A 21,860-nucleotide genomic window follows, 5' to 3' on the forward strand; every position below is an offset into this window, starting at 1 on the left:
GTAATAGCTTGACAGCTCAGAGCAAAGGGCTTGTAGCTTTGCCGTTTAGAGCAGCTGAAACCTTGCCAAGGCAAGGCTTACTTCATTTAATAACTGCCCCTTAGCCACATTGTTCTCCTCAATGCCTGTTCTTGCAACTTTCAATGTCTTACATTTAATTAGTAATGTCTTATTCCTGGACTTGAAAAATTGTGGTTATTAAACAGGAATATAGAAAGTGGATATCTTTGTTTTATTGATTTTATCTATTTGAGGTTTTCTCCTTTTAGCATGATGCTGGTTGTGGGCTTGTTGCATATTGCCTTTTTTATGTTGACATATGTCTCCCTCTCTCCCTATATTCTTCAGGACTTCTTCCTTCCTTCCTTCCTTCCTTCCTTCCTCCCTCCCTTCTTCTCTCCCTCATTCCCTCTCTCTCTTTCTCCCTTCCTTCCTTTCTTCTTTTCTTCTTTCTTTCTTTTGTTGGTTCTTTGTCTAGTTTTGGTATCAGGGAAACATTGGCTTCATAAAAGGATTTTTGTTAGTTGTTCAAATTTAAAAAAAAATTATGTGAATTGATGTTTTGTGGTTGCATAGATATATCTCTGTTCAACATGTACCCTCAGAAGTCAGAAGAGGATGTTAAGTCCCTTAAAACTGAAGTTTCAGATGGTTGTGAGACACCATATAGGTGCTAGGATTTAAACCTGGGTCCATTGGAAGAGAAATCAATGCTCTTCAATACTGAGCCATCTCTCTAGCCCCAAGTTCTTCTTTGAAGGTCTTCAGATTCTAAAGCACATACAACATGGACTGGGGAGATTGCTTAGTGGGTAGAGAGCTTACTGTCCAAACAAGACCAGAATTCACATCAACAGGCTCTTTATAAAGCCCTGGGCATGTTGGCGTGTGACTGTTATGGCACAAAGTGGGAAGGGGGTATTCTCAGGAGCCTGCTGATCCAACTAATCTGGCTGAAATGGTGAGGTGCAATGAGAGACCCTTGTCTCAAAAACTAAAGCAGAGAAAGAGAAAGACACCACATGTTGACCTCTGGCCTCCACATAAACATGTGTATATTCATGAACATAAACACAAGTACACAACACACACACACAACACATAACATAAAATTTACCATATTTGTTAGGGGGTGTGGCTTAGTGATAGAACATTTGCTTAGTAAATGAGAAGCCCTGAGTTTGATTCCCAAATTCCCCCCACCACCACCACACACCCCATACCACCAGAATAGCTTGTCTGTGTTTTGTGATGCACAAGGACTTTAGATCTTTAGAATTTTACCATATTGTAAAGAAACTTTATTCTTACTCATAGCCATCATGTGACAGTTTTTCTGCCTTCTTTCTTCCCAGCCCCAGGCAACTACTATTCATTTTACTTTCTAAGCGTTTTGGTAACAACAACAACAACAACAACAAAAACCCCCAAAACAAACAAACAAACAAAAAAAAACAACAAAAAATTTCATCAGAGTGGAATTGTGCAGTATTTGTTTGTGGATTGGCTTATTTCACTTGATATAGAGTTAATCAAGGTTCAAATGCCAGGATCTCCTTTTCTTGAAAAGCTGGGTAATATTCCATTATTTGTGTATAACATTTTGTTGCTACTTACATTGTTTGTTGGTGTTGCTTTTGGAGACAAGATTTCCTTGTGGAGCCAAGTTGGCCTCAAACTTGCCATCCTCTTGCCTCAACTTTCTCAGTGGTAACATTATAGGAGTGTATCCCATGTGTGGTTGCTATTTTGTTTTGTTTATCGTTGAGGAAGGATCTTGGTAGCTCAGGTTATCTAGGAACTCCTTATACAGACAAGGGTGACCTCAACCTGTAGTCATTCTCCTGCTCCTGCTTCTGCTTCTGCATGTGCCACCGTGCCTGTCTAACTTGTCCTTCTTTCCTCTTCTTCTTTTTTATTTTAAACAACAACAGCAGCAACACAACTTTATTGCTATTTGTGAGTTTCCTCCTGGTAAATCTAAAACAAGAAGTGTGCCATGTGTTTATGGATACTGAACTCACAGCCCAGAACACCTTTCTAATTAACAAAGGGACATGAATATTTAGCAGAAACTCCTCCCCCCTAGGTTTTTAAATATCCATGAGAAATAGAGCAAGTTCATCACTTGTAATTTCACAATGTAAGTGATTTCACATGGCATTGATATTGCCCCAATACAACAAGAAAGTAAAATAAGTGTATTGCATATTGGCCTTCAAAATTGAGAGCAATGGGGCTGTTGTTTTCTTTGTTTGAGACATGGTGTCTTACTGGCCTGAATTCTCTATTGTAGCTCAGGCTAGCTTAAACTCTACGATTCTCCTGCCTCAGATGAACATATATTCTAGTTTGTTTTTGCTTTCTGTGATAAAACACTGATCAAAACTACCCTGGGGAGGAAAGGGTTTATTTCATCTTAAAGCAAATGGTTATTATGAAGAGAAGTTAGAGCAAGAACCTGGAGGCAGGAACTGACCATGGAGGGACACTGTCTCCTGGCATGTTTCCCATGGCTTGCTCAGCCTGCTTTCTTTTTATTTTTTATTTTTGTATTTATTTATTTATTTATTTATTTATTTATTTATTTATTTATTGAGACAGAGTTTCTTTGTGTAACCCTGGCTGTCCTGGAATTAGCTCTCTTCAGGCTGGCCTCAAACTCATAGAGATCTTCTTGCCTCTGCCTCCCGAGTGCTGGGATTAAAGGTGTGTTATATCACTGCCCAGACTTAGCCTGCTTTCTTATACAGCACTGGACCACTTGCCCAGGGGTGACATTATGCATTAGTAGTCTGGGTTCTCCTACATCAGCCAATAATGCCCCGCGGACTTGCTTATAGGCCAATCTGATGGAGGCATTTTTTCAGTTAAGCTTCCTCTTCCCACATTAATCTAGTTTGCTTCAAGTTGACAAAAAAAAAAAAAAAAAAAAAAAAACCAAAAACAAACAAACAAAAAAAAAACAAAAAAACAAATAAGCAAGCAAACAAACATACTATTCCATCATAATGTGGATTTTTTTCTTTTTGAAGGAGCAATTGTTGTTTCTTACATTTTATTTGTTGGGGAGTATGGGTTTGTGTGCCATGGTTTGCTCTTTTCACTGTATGGGACCTGGGAATTGACTTTAGGTTGTCAGTCTTGGCAGCAACTACTGGGTTCTGTTTGTTATTTTAGGAAATAAAGTTTTAGTGACGTAAAAAAAAAAAAAACAAAAGAAAGAAAGAAAGTAAACGTGTTACTGAACCACTTTATGTTTATCTCTTTTGGTCAGATGCTCTTTAGAGGAAAATTAGTAGACACACTAATATTATTAAATAGAAATAGCTGGTCAGACTTGTTGGTTCTTTCACTTGATGACAGTATAGAAGCAACATTTCTACATTTCCAGTTTATTACAGTCCTTGCCCCTGTTCTGACTTGCAACTAGCCATAGCTCTCTATCCACATTGAGTCACCCTGGTTAACCACAGATGCATCCCACTGCCCAAGGCTCCAGTCTTCCATTCTGGTACTCTGTGGGCTAGGTGCTGTAAATGTACTCTTAGATGTCTTTAGGCCATAGTGGATTCATCTCAATGGTTGTGGTAAGTGAAGGGGCATCCGAAGAATAGTAATAAAAGGATTATCAAGGTTTTATTAAGAGGATAATCTAGTTGCCTAATTGTAATAAGGAAGAAACAAAACTGGGTGTGGATACTTCTGTGGCCAGAGCCTGTATGACCTTAGGCTGCACAACTGTTCACTCTGCCAATTTCTCCAAGAGGGACTCAGGTACTTCCTGTGGTCAGAATTGCCATGAGCCCAACTCCATTCTCACACCCCACCTGCCTTTTAGGATATAGTACTCCCAAATGATGATTAGTACAATAGGGCCAGCAAGATGGCTCAGTGTATAAAAGTGTTTGCTGCCAAGCCTGAGGACCTGAGTTAAGTCTCTGGGATCCACATGGTGGAAGGAAAGAAGCAACTCCCACAAAGTTGTCTTCTGATGGCTAAAGAAACTCCATTTTGTGTTAGTCATCCATCTTGGTACCTAATAGCTGTTTAACTCTGAGTCACATTTCTAAAAGATAAGTTCCCTGCAACTATGATTCCTTGACAACAACCCAGAAATGTAGAGCTGTTACCATCTGCTTGTTATGATATGACTAACTACTGATTTTGGCTTTTGTAACCCGCTTATGCAGATACTCAAGGTCACCTTGTGGTTTTTGCCTTTAAAAACCCTTCCCTGGGTCCCTCTCTGCCTTAGAGTCTGTACCCCTGCTGGCAGTTTTAATAAATTTGGCTAATTATAATCTAACTGGATCTGGAGGTCTTTTCCTGGGGGTATTGAACTCTGTAACAAGTATGTGTGCATGCACATGCTTGCATGCATGCATACATATGTACATACATGTGTAAGTAAATACAATGTAATGAAACTTAAATAAAAATTTAAAAATATGTATCCTATCATTCCACTTCCTAGTACAGATTTTTCTCTTTTCCATCCTCGAGGCTTATTGTATTTAAACATGTTGATATTGGCAAAAGACCCTACTGGGTGTTCTGCTGTGTCATGCTAGCAGTGTCCATGCAGCTGTGTCTACTACTGGTTTCCTGGGGAAAGCATGATCTAAATATGAGACAGGAGAGAGGGGAAAAAGAGAAAGAATACATTCAAGTGGGAAGGAGACAGACAAGAGAACAAGAGGCAGGAGAAGAGAGCTAAGAAAAGGAGTGTGGGGGAAATATAGAAAGGTGAGGGCTAGTGCCTCAGAGGAGGATGGACAGACAGCATCCTGGACACAGAAAGAAAAAAGTAACAGGAAACAGAGGAAGCAAAGAGAAACTAAAAGTGAAAACATTTTGAATAATAGAGCTGGAGAAATAGTTCTAGGTTGGAGAGGTGCTTGCTGCATAAGCATGAGGTCCTGACTTCAACATCCAGAGCCCGTGTCAAAAGAAGAAGCAGAGGGTGGTAGTGTGCTTGAACCCCAGTGCTGGGAAGCCAAAAGGGGTACTCTCATGGGCTCCTAGGCTAGCCAGTCTAACCTAATTGACCAGCTTCAGGTCAGTGAGAGTGTCTCCAAAAGTGAATCTGGGGGCTGGAGAGATGGCTCAGAGGGCTAGAGCCGACTGCTCTTGCAGAAGGTTCAGTTCCCAGCACCTACATGGAGGCTTACAATTGCTTGTTCCAGGGGATCCAGTGCCCTTTGTGGCCTCTGTGGGCTCCTACATGCACATGGTGCACATAAATCCACAAAAGCCCACACTGTCATATAAATAAAAATAAACAAATAATATAAAAAGCTGGAGAGTACCTAAGGAGTGACATTTGAGGTTGACCTCTGACCTCCATGCTTGTTGGGGCTTCTGAGAGGGAGAGGAAAGGAGAGAGAGCAAGAGAGAGAGAGAACTTTGAATAAAGATCAGTTTGACTTGGTGTGTGCTGCAGTGCTTTTGTGAGGCAGTGAAGCAGAAATAAGAAGAGAGAGGCCCCCTTTCCTTCCCAGGATGAGAGTACAACTGCCTGGGCAGATAGAAATGGCAGAGAATTTTCTGGAGGGCTAGGTGACTTCTCCGCTTGTGCTTACCACAAGCTGGTTGAAGCATTTGCACCCCATGCAGCCTCTGACTTTATCACAAAGAGGGTGAGCCCCAGCCATGGGGAGGTCTGGGCACACTTGGGACAGACATGTGATCTCTATAGCTACTTGAGGGTTGGAGACTGAGGCTGTGAGACTGGGGTTCAGACTACATCAGGGATGTTGGAGGGATAAGTGTTAGAAAAGGACAGGAAGGGGGTATGGTGCTAATGAGGAGTGGGTCCTCTGGAGAAGGGTCACCCTAAGACATGGTCATGGTTCAGGGTTAGCCTTGGCTGGAAGCACTCCAAGGGAATAGGCACTGTAGGTCTCTGGGTTTCAAAATTATGAAGTCTGGGTTTTTTCTATATTTCTTTATTTAGTTAATTTATTTGATATGGTGTGTGTGTGTGTGTGTGTGTGTGTGTGTGTGTGTGTGTGTGTGTGTGAGAGAGAGAGAGAGAGAGAGAGAGGACATTGGGTCTCCTAGAATTGGAGTTACAGGCTGTTATGAGCTGCAGTTCATGTGCTACACACTGAGCCTGGATTCTCTGCAATAGCATTATGTCTCTTAACTGCTAAGTCACCTCTCTTGCCCAGGAAGCCTGGGTTTTCTCTGTTTCCTGCTTAGGCTTCTCCCTCAGGGATCACTCAGAATCTACAAACAAGATCTACAAACAATGATTCAAGGCTAGGCATGGTGGCCACATCTTTAGTCCCAGCACTTGGGAAGCAGGGTCAGATGGGTCTTTGTGAGTTTGAGTCTAGCTTGGTCTACATAGTGAGTCCCAGGACAGTCAGAGCAACATAGTGAGACCCTGTCTTAAACAAATAAAACAAAAATCAGTGATTGATCAGCAATGTAGATTGAGACTTAGCTTCAGCAAGATTTGAAGATCCACAGATAACCTTGTAACTCCTGCCTATGAAGATTAATCACCTGTCTCCCACAAAAATAAAAGGCTCTGGGGAGCTGCTAAGGAGTTTGCCCTCTGCTGTACCTGCCTCCACAGAGGCCTGAGGTAGGGGACAGTTTGTGGTTCCAGTACCTCCAACCTCTGACTGGCCTTAGTGGAGACTGCACAAATTATTCTGCCAGAGCTTCCATGTCTTTACTGGGAAATGGATCTAACGACAAACCCTGATTATTATCATACAAAAACATGCAGTCTGCCCATGGGTTGCTTGCTCAGGAAAGTAAGCAAAGTGAGAAATAACCCAGACATTTTTTGATATATGTACTCACACCTTCATTGTACTTATAAAATTTATTGTTTTTATTTCTGAGGCAACGTTTCACTGTGTAGTCCTGGCTGTCCTGGAACTCTATGTAGACCAGGCTCAGGCTGGCCAAGAACTCATAGATATCTGCCTGCTCTGCCTCCTGGGTGTTGGGATTAAAGGTGAGAGCCACCATAACCACCCACCATAACTGGCCTAGTTTTGTGTGTGTGTGTGTGTGTGTGTGTGTGTGTGTGTGTGTGAGCTAGGGACGTCTCACTATGTAGCTCTAGGTGGCCTGGAACTTGCTATGTAGACAAGGTTGTCCTCAAATGCACAGAGATCCGCCCACTTTTTTAGTTGGTGCTATAAGTGTGCACCATCTCCACACCTGACCCTAGTAATAGGTTTGTGGATAGACACATCATTGAACAGAAAGCATTTCTAGCCTCTTCAGTTGGTATTCCTGTTGTGGTCAGGAGTCGGGGAAGTGGTGTTACAATTTTAAGTAGGCTTGGATAAGGAAGAGGACCTTGCGATGTGGGTGTGGCTGCCTGCTGCCTTCCTCAGACGGGGAGAGAACACAGATGACCTGGATGGGTTCTTCGCCCGTTTGTAGTTGGGTTTAGAATTAATCCTAATTCAAATCGAAATCCCTTACTCTGGGCTGGAAGGTAATTGTGTGAGTCCCAGGAATAGGTGAGGAACCTAAGATCTCTGGGAAGAAACATTTGGACTAGCAATTTATTTCTAACCTCAGCAGTAAGGTGCACGGCCGTTTTAGCTAATTACATCAATTGCTAATACACAACTAGAGTCCTGCAGACCGCAAATCCTGGGACAGTGCAGGTCATGGAGGTTTGGGCAAGCCTTTGAGCCTTGTGCCTGGAGCGTGCAGAGTACTAAGCCTGAGGCAGGGACTTCAGGCGCGCGATGGGCGGGGTCAGAGGCGGGTCCTGCGCTGGACCACACCCATTTCAGAGTCTGGCGCTGGCTGGCTGCGCGCTGCTTAAAGAGCGGTGCGGAAGCGCGCTCGGCGTACTGTCGCGCGCACAGGGCGCCACACGTGTCTCCCGGTGTGGTTCCTGAGTTTCACCCTCCGCTTCAGGATCGAGAGATTGGGGGTGAACCCAGGCCCCTTTTGGTGTGCGCTTACCCTGGCCTGCGTGAGCTTGATCCACGCAGTTCCCTCTGCTCATTGAGCCAACTTGGCCAAGCAACTGTCCCGGGAGCAGCGCGCGAGGGGGGGGGGGGTGGTACCGGGCACTGCGCATGCGGAGCTCCAAATTCAAACAGCTGTGTCCAGGGCTGCAGTACGGTGGACCCAGAGCCACTGGAACTAGGGAACGCTTTCTCCAGGAGGTGGCCACTGAAGAGCCATGGTGGACCGGGGTCCCTTACTCACCTCGGCCATCATTTTCTACCTGGCCATCGGGGCGGCGATCTTCGAAGTGCTGGAGGAGCCTCACTGGAAGGAGGCCAAGAAAAACTACTATACACAGAAACTGCATCTACTCAAGGAGTTTCCGTGCCTGAGCCAGGAGGGCCTGGACAAGATCCTACAGGTGAGCCGTCGGTCGCCTGAATCCTCCACATGCACCTGAAACTGTTGAGGCTACAGCAGTGTTTTAGGGTACACCCCTCCCTCCTCCCAAGCCAACGAGAGGTCCCAGGGTAGTGGGGAGGAAGTTACTCGTCAGGTGTCAGGTTGAAACGATCTGTGTTTCTTGTCCAAAGACAAGGGGATTCTCCACGCGCGCAGACTTGGTCAGAACCTAGCACGTTCCGAGAAAATTTGGGGTTGACTCCAGGGTGAGCTGGGCCCCGCGGTGGCTCAGTGTGGGTGTGCGGGTGCCTCCCGCTTTGAGGGGAGACTGTGGGGCGGATAAAGGCGTTTATCTTTCCTTGGAGACGCTCCCGGAGTTCGGGAGCGGAGCCTGGTGCCACTCCTCGAGTCTCCACCTCCTGCTCCTGGGACGTTGCCGCGCCGCTCGACCTTTCTTAAGAACTCGAATATAGTAGTTTTTCTTGATAGCCCCCAGAGCCTTAGCGGGCAAAACCAAACCCACGGATCCCTGCTGTCAAGAGTAGGGCGGGGCGGGGGGGGGGGGGCTTGGACGTGTCCTGAGTGCCCCGGAGGAAGGCCTGAGACTGGAATGCTGGGGACGCTACCAGGCTTCCCGGAAGTCTTATCAAGCTGAGACATCCCTCAAGGACTTGGAGTTAAACTTTGTTAAAGTAGAAGGTTGAACAAACGAACACCCAAAACCGGTAGGGGAAGAGAGTGTGGGTGAAGGGAAGTTCCCTCGATGTTGGCTTATGGAGGTTCTCATCTGAGAATGCACACCCTCAGTGGATGGCATTGATCTCACCTTGGTAAACTTGGCTGACCATCCCAACTGGAACCTTGAGCTAACTTGGCGTGAGCTAACTATCTATCCATGTGTGAATGGCCTCCTATCGATAATGGTGGGATTAGATTGGAGCAGGGATAGATTGGCCAAGCTATTACAGATCTGATCAGGTATATTTAATCGACATCACCTCTTCAGTTCTTTCCCCTGTTATGTCTCTCACTTTCCAGGCCCAGTTTCCTGTTTTTTTCAAATGGGAACAAACCCATCTTCATTCTTGTCTTACCCTGGACTACTGTAACGCTGAAAACTTTCGAGAAAACTTGAACACATTTAGTGGTACTAACTTCCTATTTTGTCTCCAGTTTGCAGATGGACATTCACTGAGATAAAGACACGTAATTTAGGTGCCTAAGGGATCATGGGCTATGTAGAGAATTGTCCTCTGGAAGCCTGTTTACACTACCAGGTGGGGTGTTGTATTTTTATAGTCATCTGTCCCCTGTGCAGTTTCTGGGGGTGAGTTTCAAAAGATGAATGGTTGGTCTAGCTCCTCTTCCAGAGGGTTCTGGAAAGATTCCAGGACACCCCTGCTAGGTGCCTGCTATGTCTGGTGTATTGAAGGAAGAAGGTGGGCAGTTTATGGTTTCCCTGGAGGGAGGAAACAATATATCAGGAGCAGAGTTCTTGTGGTTTACTCCAGGGCTTTGTTTGGGGGAGGCAGAGGAGGACTATGGGGCTTGAGCTTCCCTCAAAGTGTCCCCCTCCCTACTGCTCCTCTGCTATGGCAGGGGAAGGAAGGAAAGAATTAAAGGCTAAATGTGGGAAAATAAACTTCAAAACACAAGAAGGGAATGGGGGGGGGTGTACACAGCCGGGTGCATCTGATAGTGGTAGCTTTACAAGCCAGGTGGCTTCCGTAGGGTGTTTGAAAAATCAAAATGCCCTTTATTTTGAGGTGGTGTCTGTCAGTGATACCTCCGCTCCCAAAGTGGACAGGTAAAAAAAGGTCAGAAAAAAGGATTTGAGCAACATCAGGCCAGTGTGATTTGGAGAAAATTCTAGATACTTGCTTGAATGAACAAGGACAGCCTTGTCACACACACCCCCTCTAAAGCCTTCTCAACTCCAACTGGGCAAATTCCCTACTTTCAAAGGAAAAACCCAAGAAATGAGAGAAAGGACCAATAAAAGCATTTGCCAGCCTCAGCTTAATCTGTAAAAAATCTGCTTCTCTCGGCTTTCTGATCTGTGACTCGGGGCGCTGCCTCAGGCCTCAGGAAATTGGTTTAAGGAAAAAACCAAAAACTCAAAAATCTTTCTTCCCATCTGGCTGCCTATGGTGGCCTGGGTATTTTCCACCTGAGGTACTGGATTTTAGCTGGTCTGAGTTGCCCTGGTCATCACAAAGCAACCCCTTAGTTGACCATTCCTGGGGTGGGAGCAGTAGGTAGCTATGCTTGGGTGGGGGTGGGGTTTACTGCTGCAAACTGGGCTGCATAGTCAAAGGCACAGAAAAATGGGAGAAGCCTAGGAAGACATTGTCAGGCCTTCCCTCCACTGTTGAGACTGTGGGTGAGCTGTGCCAACACATCAACCTGGGACCCTATGACTGTCCTCCTTGCCTTCCTATTTTCTGAATTCTCAAGTGATAACTGCACCTCATTATTGTTGTAATTTTTTTTTTTTTTTTTAAGGCAGGGTCTCAGGCCTAACTGAAGAAGATGACCTTGACAGTCCTTCCTTCACCTTGCTGTGACTGCAGGTGCTGGGGGTAGAGCCCAGGGCATTTTTCTACATCTTGGGCTCTGATTTTAGTTGTTGTTTTAAAATAAATCTTACTTATTTATTGATTCATTGATTGATTGATACAGGGTCTTACTATGTAGCTTTGTCTGTCTTGTTCATTATGTAAACTATGTTGGCCTTGAACTCAGAGATCCATTTGTCTCTGCCTCCCAAGTGCTAGGATTAAAGATGTGTACCAGTATGCTCACCTAATTTTAGGGTTTTTTGTTTTGTTTTGTTTTTTTATTTTAGAGATAGGGTTTTTCACTCTGTAGACCAGGCTGGCCTTGAACTCTGTCTTATGAGTGCTGGGACTAAAGGCATGCACCACCACAGCCCAGCTAGTTTTTGAGATAATGTCCTGGCATGTAGTCCAGGTTGCCCTTGAATGCATAATTATTCCTCCTGATCCCTCTGGAGGCATGTGCCTCTAGTGAGATATTCACTTTGTCTGCACCTGTGGCACAGACCACGCCCATTGGGGGTGGAGACAGGGGCCGATGTTACCTGGGGGAACTAAGTCTGAGGAGGGGGCTCTGAGAGCTCTCTTGCAGCACAGGGACAGGAGTACATCAGGAGACATCCTTGGGACAAGGTATCTGCTGGTGTTCATCTATGTTGTAAGTTATTTCTACCTGAATAAACATCGATTCGGCCTATTTGTTTCTCCTGATCCTTATTAAACATCAATATGTGCCTTCATGTTTGGCATCACCAGATTTTTGGTAGCTGGCTTTTCTAGCTGAAAGCTGTTGTTAAGTGTATTTCTTTTCTCTTCCCCGCAAGGGAAATTAGCGTTGGTAGTGCATTTACTGTATTGGGCACTGTGGTTACAATTATCCTCATTCTATGGGAAGGCATAAGTTGAAACTGCCTCTTGGCAGGGTCATTTCCTCAGCAAACTAGTTAATTTACCTTAGCCTCAATTTGTTCATCTGCAAAATGAGGAGCTTGGTGAGACTCCAGGAAAGGTGTGAATAGAAGCAGGCAGGCTTTTGCTGCCACTTACTTTTACTGAAGTTTTATGGAGCACTCCCCGAGGAAGGCATCCTGCCAAGTACTTTACCTGGTTGCTTCGGGTGCATTAAGATAAGGCAACTGACCCAGGGAAATTAAAGGCCACAAGGACAAGAACTTCAGCCTGGAGATCATCTCCAAGCAGTATCCAGCTTACCACAGGAGTTTTGCTTTCTCTGAGCTGAGTTAATTGGTTCAGCTTGACTTTAGACAGCTGAGAAATTCTATTTTTTGTTTCCTTTGGAACAGGCATTGTCACGCAGGCTTCTCTGGTGTGGCTGCCTGGCTGACCCGGCACTGTCTGTGTCACTGAAATTATGCTTTAGTTCGACCTTCACTCCTTTGCACAGCTGTATTTTGGAAACCCCTCTTCCTCCTCCCTCCCCAAAGTAGAGGACTGAGTTGAAGTGTGACAGGCTGACAACCTGTTATGCATCTCTACAGAGGAACTCTCAAAGGCATCTTAACATGGAATCCAGTCTGGTCAGGGAGGGGTCCCAGGAGGTAAACTTAGGCCAGATCAGAGAATAGATTGGGGGAGAGAGAGTCCTAACTTTGGGGGGGGGTGTCCCCCTCTCCTAGCAAGGAAGGGTCACCAGGCTTCTTGGTGGGAATCCCATTGTCTTCTGAGACTGGGATAGGATGGCAGTTGGTCTTGTTTTCTGCTCTGGTACCCCAGACTGATCCCTGGGTTTCCTTTGACAGCTGACATAACTGGCCCACTGTGAAAAGTCCTGGATCTAGATGAGCACTTTAACATGAAAACTCCAAAATTTGCTCTTTGGTTTTTGTTTGTTATGGCACTTGAGATGGACCAAAAGGCCTCCTGCATGCTAGGCAAATGTCCCCCACCTTGAACTACATCCCTAGCTCCTTCAAACTTATCATATTCTAGGGGTTTCCATGCATACCTTCTTTCATTTCTAAACTCTTAAATCCACGTATTCAACAGGAGTGATGCACATCCCAGTCTTGGAATTGCAACACCATTACTAATACCTGCCCTCCCCCAAATTATAAAAAACACGACTCTGAACTCTTTCGTAATGACTTTTGACCAAAATGTTTAAAATGAGGCATTGGAAGGCTTGGAGAAAAAGTTCTCTGAGCTCAGTCTAGGGGAATAAAGGGTTAATATGATACCCTCTTTGTTTCAAGCCACGGTGGACACTGAGGATCACAGCTTTCCTCACCCACCTTTGCTAGAGAAACACAGTAAGTCTTTTGAGTTTTGATTTTGGAGTCTTCCATGTCTCTAGCTCAGCTTGAATTCTCAGACGAAGCCTGCGGAGGTGGAACGTGGGTTTCTCTGTATAGTCCTGGAACTACTCCCTCTGTAGACCAGGCTGGCCCTGAACTCAGAGATTCAACCACCTCTGCCTCCCAAGTACTTGAATGCTGGGATTAAAGGAGTGCACCACTACTCCTATTTTAAATTGTTTTTGAGAGGAAGAAGGAAGCCAATCCTTCCTTCCTTCTTTCCTTCCTTCCCTTCCTTCCTTCCTTCCTTCCTTCCTTCCTTCCTTCCTTCCTTCCTTCCTTCTTTCCTTCCTTCCTTCCTTCCTTCCTTCCTTCCTTCCTTCCTTCTTTGAGACAAGTTTCTGTTTGTTTCCCTAATTGTCTTGGAACTCATGCCTGGCAAGACAACCCTTTTCTAATGGCTTGTTTTCTCAAGTTACACAAGTTGAAGACTGGCAAAAAGCAAGCAAGCAAACAAACAAACAAAACCACTACACTAAATCCATAAGTCTGCCTTAGTTAACTTTACTGGTTAGAGTTTTAGCAGTTAAAATAAATTTTTATTAAGCTGTTTTGAGAGTTTTAGTTGAACCTTTAGGATGATTACATGGCACAGTCATGGAGAACCATCCCAGGGTAGAAATTTGCAGGTGTTGAAAAATTGAAAGTGAGGTAGTAGAGGCTTCCAGGAGGGGGATAGAGGAGGTGATGATTGTCACTTCTAAGTATTTTCCTGGGGCTTTGCTCTGTTTATAGGCTAGTGTTTAAAAGAAACACAATCTGCTAGTTTAGCATGCTGTGCTTGGTTAGCTCTTACCTGGGGCCAAAGGCTTTCATAGTGAACTTGACTGTTTGCTGTCAAATTGGGCTCAGCCTCTGAACTCTGTGTAAGGGTTTGTTTTGGGAGGGAAGAGAAATGCAGTTTTGGGAAGCAGAGGAGCCAGGCTTCTGAGAAAGAACCTAGCAAGAAGTGAGGTAGGTAACCACCAGGAAGTGTGGAAATAGAGCTATCTTTCTATTTTTCTTAGTACAGTCCCCTGGGTTCTTCCGACTTGTCTGTGTCCATCCCACCCTGCTCCTGCCCTGCCTCCTCCCTGGCACCTAGAATAAGATGGAGGAGGTAGATAGACTGTGTGTCTAACACTGTTCTTATTAGAGATCTCCCTCTGCATCACCATGAACAGTGTCTTCCTGGATTCCAGTGGCCTCCGACACCACATCAGAGCCTGCACATGTTAGTGTAGCCCATAGTACTTTCTTGCTCAGAGCTGGCCTCTATCACAGATATCAGTGCCCCATCCAGGGTGCTGGGATCAGAAGTAATTTGGTCTTCACAGATTTGGAGTGTCTGCAGCAGCATGACCAGCTTGAGGACAGGGCCCAAGTCAAAACATGAAACCCTTTTGTCTCGTGTACAACATGTACACACAGCCTGAGAGTGATTTTATGGACTGTAGTGCACCTGTGTTTTGATTCAACCTATGAGGTCAGGTATAGAATTTTTCATTTGTGACATCACTTTTAGTACTCAAAAAGTTTTAAATTTAGATTTTCAGAAAGAGGTTAGCCAGCCCATTCAGGACTCTAACTCCCAGATGTTCTGTCATACAATACCAATACATTGGTATTGTAAAGAATCAAAAAGACTTGTGCATTATTTTATGTGTATGTATGTGTGCATGCTTAGGAGTGCCATGGCCATGTGACTGAGGTCAGGGAACAAGTTGATCCTGTTTGTCTACCATGTGGATCCCAGGGGTCAAACTCAGCCATCTCACTGCCCCAAGACTTCCTAGAGCATAATGCTGGGGCTAGCTAACAAACAGGGAGGGCCTCATGCATACTAAGCATATATGACATGCCACTGAGCAGCTTTCTCAGCCCTGAATTTATTTTCTAATTATAAAAAACAAATATAATGTCTGGAGAGATGGCTCAGCAGTTAAGAGCAAGTACTGTTCTTCTAGAGGACCCAAGTTCAGTTCCCAGCACTTGCATGGGGCTTACAACCACCTATAACTCCAGTTGCATGCAGGGAATCCAATGCTTTCTTTTAGCCTCCAAGAGTACCTGCACTCATGTGCATGCACCCCTCCAATTAAAAATAATAAAAGTAAATTTTTAAAAAATTTAAAAAACAAATGTCAGATGTACTATCTTCACTGGTTTTTATGTATCATTCAATGATGATAGCTGAGTTTATACTGTTATAATTCAGAACTTTTTGTAGAACTGAAACTTTCTACTTATCAACAATGTATCTCTTCACCTTTTCCACCCAGCCACTGGTAACCACCATTAAGCTTTCTGTTTCTATGAATTTGCTGCCTTCAAATATGTTGGGTAGGTTGAATTATGTGGTGTTTGTCTTTTGGTGTGTAACGTGGTACAGCCAATAGAAAACAGCATGGAGGTTCTTTAAACAGTTAAAAATAGACCTGGCATATATGTGCTCATATGCTAAGAAAATGCACTGTCACTGAGCCACATCCCAGCTGTCAACTGAATATTTTATTTTGATGGTATGGGGGGGGGGCGTGTTTTAGCTGCTTGTATATCTGTGCACTGTGTGGAGTGGTGAACGAGGAGGTGAGATGCTTTATGGCTTCTGGGAATTGAATCCTGGTCTTTGGGGAGAGCAGTCAGTGCCCTTAACTGTTGAGCCATCTCTCCAGCCCCTCAACTGAGTATTTTAAAAAGCTACATGAAAGGCAGTGGGAGACAGGGTAGTGGGTGCCTTCCTTCTCCAGAGAGGTGTAACTTTGCATGAAGGTGCTTAGGCTGCAGCCACAGGCAGGGAGGTGAGGGTCAGATGACAGAGCCTTGTGAGTTTAGCCAAGGAATTTGAACTCCATCAAATGTTTGCTATTTTCAAGGAGGGGAGTGAATAACATTACAGAAAGTTCTCTCCTTTGCAGCCATTTACAACTTGCAAAAAGTGGAATATTCTGACCAAAATTAAATTTCCATAGACTGAGCCATGCACCTCACAAGTGTTCTGATAAGGACTCCTCCTCCTTCCTTTCCATTTCTGGTGAAATGGAGATGGCTTTTCCCAGAAAGCCACACTTCAGCCCCCTTCTTCACCCCAGACTCTGGCTACAGTGCCTCTTTCCCTGTTGTGGGCCCTGTCCCTATGGATGTCCAGGTCTGGAATACTTTACCCAGACACTCGGTTCCATTTTGACTTTTCTCAGTTTTTTTTTTTTTTTTTTTTTTTTTTAAATGGTGCTCTTCCATGGAAGAGGATGGGATACTGAGCTCTACATTGTTTCTTGAAGCCTGTAGGCTTTTCTGGGGCTTAAGCCCAAGCCATCAGAAATCCTAATGGGGGAGAGAGGGAACCTTCTCTTGCTGATCAGCATTTTTTGTGCAGGGGTACCTCAAAAACTGGAGGGTCTTTGAGCCTTTGAGCTCAGTCTTGCTGGGGAGAGGACATTGGACTAGGGTGGTGAAGTGAGGGGAAATGCAGGCTGAAGTGCTGAGTGATGGGTAGCAGATGGTGGAAGCTGCATGGGAGGACAGGGCAGGGTTGCAGGGCCTTGGAGGTTTCAGTTTCCATGTCCAGAAGCCCGAGGAAGAAACCCATCTGGGAGAATCCAGCTCCAAGAGATACCCAGCCCCTGTTCTCCAGGAAATTCTGGTCTGCAAGAATAGGGAACTGCTAGGAGGTTGGTGTTGGTGAGGGACCTGAAGTATCTGATAGTGGTTCATGAACACATGGGTTTTATCCTCTGACTCAAGGAAGAAAGAGTGGTGAGTGAGTGTGGCTAGCAGGCCTTTGAGGGTCTGTGAGCTTCTACTGTCTATGCCAGGCATGGGCATATTCTGTGTCTCTTTGACTGGCCTAGCTAGGAGTTACTGCTGTTTTCTTTTCCTGAATGGACATAGCAGAGTAAAGGGCTGTGTCTTTCCTGTCAACTAAGCCTTGGTCTGCCCATGTATGGTGGAGCCAGTGACTGGCAAGGAGGAGACTGTTACTAAGAATTTCCTTGGCTATGAGCTAAAGAACCATTGGCTTGCAGAGTTAATTATTGAGTCTTTGGCCTGTGACTTTCTTCAGCAGAATAATCACTATGATGTTCTCCATTGTTACCTTGGCTGGCTTTGGAGCCACCATGGAAATATACCTCTGGGTATGTCTGACAGAGTGTTTCCTAAAGGCAGCATCATCACCCTGGGGCCCAGACTGATGAAAAAGTGGTCTGGACCCCTGCATTCATCGCTGATTCCTGACAAAGAACAAAACAGCTGCCTCATGCTTGTGCTGTCATGTCTTCCCTGCTGTGTACCCTCAAGCTGAGCTAAAATGGAGCCCTTTAGAAAAATTTCTATTTTTATATGGGCACATATTTTTGTGTGTATGCATGCTTTGTGTGTATAGTATGTGCACTTTGCTTTGCAATATTCATTCTTGTCCCTCTCATCCATCTAAATATTTAGGCTTCCTGCTGAAATATTTAGGAAGGACTGTGTACTTCCCTGGCTGTTGTCACCCACTCCCTCATGCCCTACTGTAATCTGACTGCAGCTGTTTAACCAGCTCCTTCCTGCAAGGGGGATACGTGTCCAAAGTCTAGGAGAACCTATGCAGGTAGTTGGTGGCAGCGCTAGCTTGTCTCCATCATGTGTCTTGGAGGTTGGCCTTAGAGGCCAGGCCACTGGGATCTTATCAGCTTGTCTGAGTCAACCTGTACTTTTGAGTTGGTGTGAAGACAAAAGCTGGTCATAATGGGAGTCCCAATCTTAACTATATACTAGTTTGTGCTATGTGACTCTGGTCAGATTTACCACTACATATTTATCACTCATTTATTGAAAGATTGGAATGGTTTTCACTAAGACCATAAGGGTCCGATATGGGACATCTCTCTGTCCCCAGAGTTGTGTGACCAGGCCCAATTTTCAAGATGTCCAGAGTAAGGTTTTTCCTCCCACTGCCGGTCTTGTCCCGCCACCGCGCTAGCCCCAAATAATGCACAGAGATTCTGTATTTGATATTATGCTGTTGGCCAGTTACTTGTTTCTTACCGGCTAGCTCTGTCTTAAGTATTAACCCATTTCTATGTATTTCCACTTGGTCATACCGAGAGCGGAGGAATGCGGTTCTGTTCTCTCCAGACTCTCCATCTTTACTCCTTACTACTTCCTCTTTCCTCCTTGTCTCCTAGTCCCTCCTATCTTCCTTTCCTATTGGCCAACAGTGCTTTATTCATTAACCAGTATGAGAAACATATATACATAATGGCATTTCCCATCAGTCCAGCATAAAGGTAAGTACTTGCTTCATGTTTTTGTTATGCCCAGGTGCTTAGTGGCATACACACACCTGAAACTCTGATAAGGAGGCCAAGCCTCTTGTAAATCAAAACCAGGTGACTTCAGCCATGTAAAGCTGTACTCATTGGCCTTCGTCTCTCACAAGCTTTGAAAAAAGGTGATCAATTTTTATGGATATTGAAATAGCTCATTGGATAAAAGTTGTCCTCTGACCTCTACATGTGTGTTGTGACTTGAACACACCCATACACAATAAAGAATCTTAAATGCAATAAAAAGTTTATTTCTGTGCTGGATGGATAGTTTTTTGTTAACTTGATGTAAGTGAGAGTCATTTGGGAAAGGGGAACCTCAACTGAGAAACTGCCCCCACCAGACTGGCCCAGGGGCAAGCCTTTGATGCAGTGTCCTGATTGATGGTTGATACAGAAAGTATGTATGGTGCCCCCCTAGACTGGTTGGTGGTCCTGTGTTCTATAAGAAAGTAGGCTGAGAGGAGTGATGAGCAAAGGGGCCAAGACCAGGCTGGAGAAACCCTCAGAAACAGCTAACCTAAACAAGGAGGAGCTCATGGACCCCCAGACGGACAACTCGAAAGCCATCATAGGATGGAACCAGGTCCCCTGAACATGGGTGTTCTATGGGGCCTCTGGTAGTGGAACAGCATCTATCCCTAGTGTATGAATGGATTGTGGGAGCCCATTCCTCATAGAGGGATACTCTCTCAGCCTAGACACATGGAAGAAGGTCTAGGCCTTGACGCCATGGAAGGCCTCACCCTTTCTATGGAGCAGAAGAGGGACAGGATGGGGGTGTCGGTGGGGAGCATGGAAGGAGGGGACGGAGAGGGAATAAAATCATATTGTTTCTAATTTAAATTTTTTTTAAAAAGGAAAAAAGAAAGACAGAAAGCAGGCTGAACAAGCCATGGTAACAAGCTAGTAAGCAGCCTTCCTCCATGACCTCTGTATAAGCTGCTGCCTCCAGGTTCCTTCCCTGACTTCCTTCAATGATAGGCAGTGATGTAGAAGTTAAGCCAAATTGCTTTTGATTGTAGTGTTTTATCACAGCAATATAAACCCTAACTAAGACACCTGCCCCTTCAAATTACATCTGGGGGGTACTGGGTAAGGGCAGGCTCACAGTTTTTAAAGTTGTATATGTATGTGCATACAGTATGGTATTTCAGTAAGTGTGTATGATGTGTGATGCTTTCATACCCTTACCATTTCTTCCCATTTGGAGCCTTTGGTAATAAACTGTAAATCCTAGTGATACATGTGCTATACTTCCTAGGCCACTAGCCTAGTTGTTGTTGTTTGTTTGTTTGTTTTTTGCTTTTTGTGTTTTAGATTGTGATCTATGCATGAGTGTGCAGTATCTGCAGAAGCACCTCCTTCTGGAGCTAGAGTTACAGAAAATTGTGAGCTGCCCAACAGGAGTTCTGGGAACCAAACTCATGTCCCAAGACAAGGTTTCACTGTGTAGCCCCGATCTGGCTTTGAGCTTGCAGACCCTCCTGCCTCCATTTCTTAACCCTGGGGTTATAGGCACATGCCATGAAAATGTAGTTGCCCTCTTCTTAGACTTTTTTTTTTTTTTTAAAGGCTTCATATAAATGAGAGCATGTGTTTGTGATTGTCAAAGGCTGGCATTTAAGTCCTTCCTGGGATGGATGGATTTGATATTTGAAGCAGGATTTTCATATAACTCAGGCTAGCTTTAAATCAGCTATGCATTTGTGATTATTTTAGAACTCCTGATCATCCTGCCCTCACCTTGTCGTCGCGTCCCCCCCCCCCCCATTTAATTTGCCTTTCCTGTCTACAAATTAGTCAGATGGTAAGCACCTAGTTACCCTGCCTTTTGGGCTGGGGAGAATCATGGAAGTCTGCCAGCAGTCGCTCAGTTGTCACTCAACAGTGGACCCTCCATCTGTAGTCATCACCTTTGATGGGAGTGTCCCAGTAATGAGCTTCCCAGTCTGGGTCTGTTTATCTCCAGAGGAACACTCCCACCCCCAACTCCATCCTGCCCCATCCTTGCCATCCTTTATTTTATAAACTTTCCCCAAACTCTTCCTGGGTTTCTGGAGGTCCAGGCTGTGGTTGCCAAGCCCTGGTCTTCAGCTTTTTGCCGAGTGTGGGGGCAGGAGAGAGAAGCTGTGATCTCTACTTTCAAGGAAATTGAGAGTACACACATCCAGGCCTTCTTGCAGCATTGCTGAGTGCAGACTTGCCAAGTGTGAGCACATGGCATGGTTTGACTGGATCTCTTTGAGGATGTTGTGCCTGGCCCTGGTCCTTCCTGCAATTTAGGGAATGCTTTGCACTGTTATGGGGGAAAATGTGGGATAGGCTGGACTGGTCTGGGGTGGGCCACTTGTATATGTGCATGCCCCTGCCCTTGTTTAATCTTCAGAGCCTTGCAAGGAGGAGCTCTGAGAAGGCCAGGACTGTTTGCATGAGAGGAGGCAGCTCTCTAGCTGATAGTCTGTGGTGTGCCAGGGTAGATCACAGCCACATTGGGCTGTAGAAACACAGGGAGGGAGCAAAACTGTTTGCAGGGTGTTTTCTGTAGCACCCAGGTGACCCCACCCAGTCTTCTAAAAAGGTTCAGGTTCATCTAGCAGAAGTGATTGCAGGTCTGGCTGTGGGCCTTTCTTCATAGAGGTAATTCTTAGCCCATTTCTACACATGCACGCACGCACACACACCTACCTGTGATGTGGGTGTGTATTTGATATCGTGTGCCTGCATGTTTGTGAGTGTGTGTGCTCAGTAGTGCAGTGTGGAAGGTTACCTTGTTTGAGACACAGTCTCCATTTGCTGCTTGTTCAGCAGGTTAGCTGGACCATGGGGATTCTGCCTCCCATTTCAGTTGTGACTTGGTTTCTGGGAATCAGAACTGAGGTCCTTACACTAGATGATACATCTTTGTAACCCACTACATCCTTATAGCATTGCCTTTAAATCACGAAGGTATTGATTGTATTTGGAGGTGCAGAGTCTGCTTCACTTCTTGTCCTAACCTGCCCAGCACACCTTTCCCTGAGATCCAGAGGTCTAGCCTCCCTGCCAGTGAGCCCTGATGGGAGAAAAGGTAAATGTTGCTGGTGGAGAAGGGAGGATTTTTTTCTGGGCCAGTCTAGAGCCCAGGGCAGAAGGGATCTGACTAAGACCCACTCCCAGCCTCCATCCCACTCTCTTGGGGACTCTCTCCAGTACTGGGCTGTTGCCTGATGTCTCCAGCCCATTGTGGAGGTTGCAGGAGGTGATGGCCATAAAGGGCACCTCTCCTGGCTGCAAAGCTTGGAAAATGTAAGGCTGGAAGGAGCTTAGTAGTTATTTAACAGGCCTCCTGGAGCCAACGCCCAGCCCTTTAG

At 45.2% G+C, this 21,860-nt stretch overlaps 1 protein-coding gene across 1 annotated transcript in view; it reads left to right on the plus strand.

The window, feature by feature from the left end:
• Nucleotides 1-8,043: 8,043 nt before the first annotated feature.
• Kcnk5 (potassium two pore domain channel subfamily K member 5) overlaps nucleotides 8,044-21,860 on the plus strand; it is a 39,627-nt gene continuing 25,810 nt past the window's right edge. The window contains exon 1 of the mRNA XM_051174459.1: nucleotides 8,044-8,362. Coding sequence (XP_051030416.1) covers nucleotides 8,177-8,362 — 186 coding nt within the window. The 5' untranslated portion in view covers nucleotides 8,044-8,176. The remainder of the gene's footprint in view (nucleotides 8,363-21,860) is intronic.

The sequence above is a fragment of the Phodopus roborovskii genome, unplaced genomic scaffold (assembly GCF_943737965.1).
Source record: "Phodopus roborovskii unplaced genomic scaffold, PHOROB, whole genome shotgun sequence".
NCBI classification, from domain to species: domain Eukaryota; kingdom Metazoa; phylum Chordata; class Mammalia; order Rodentia; family Cricetidae; genus Phodopus; species Phodopus roborovskii.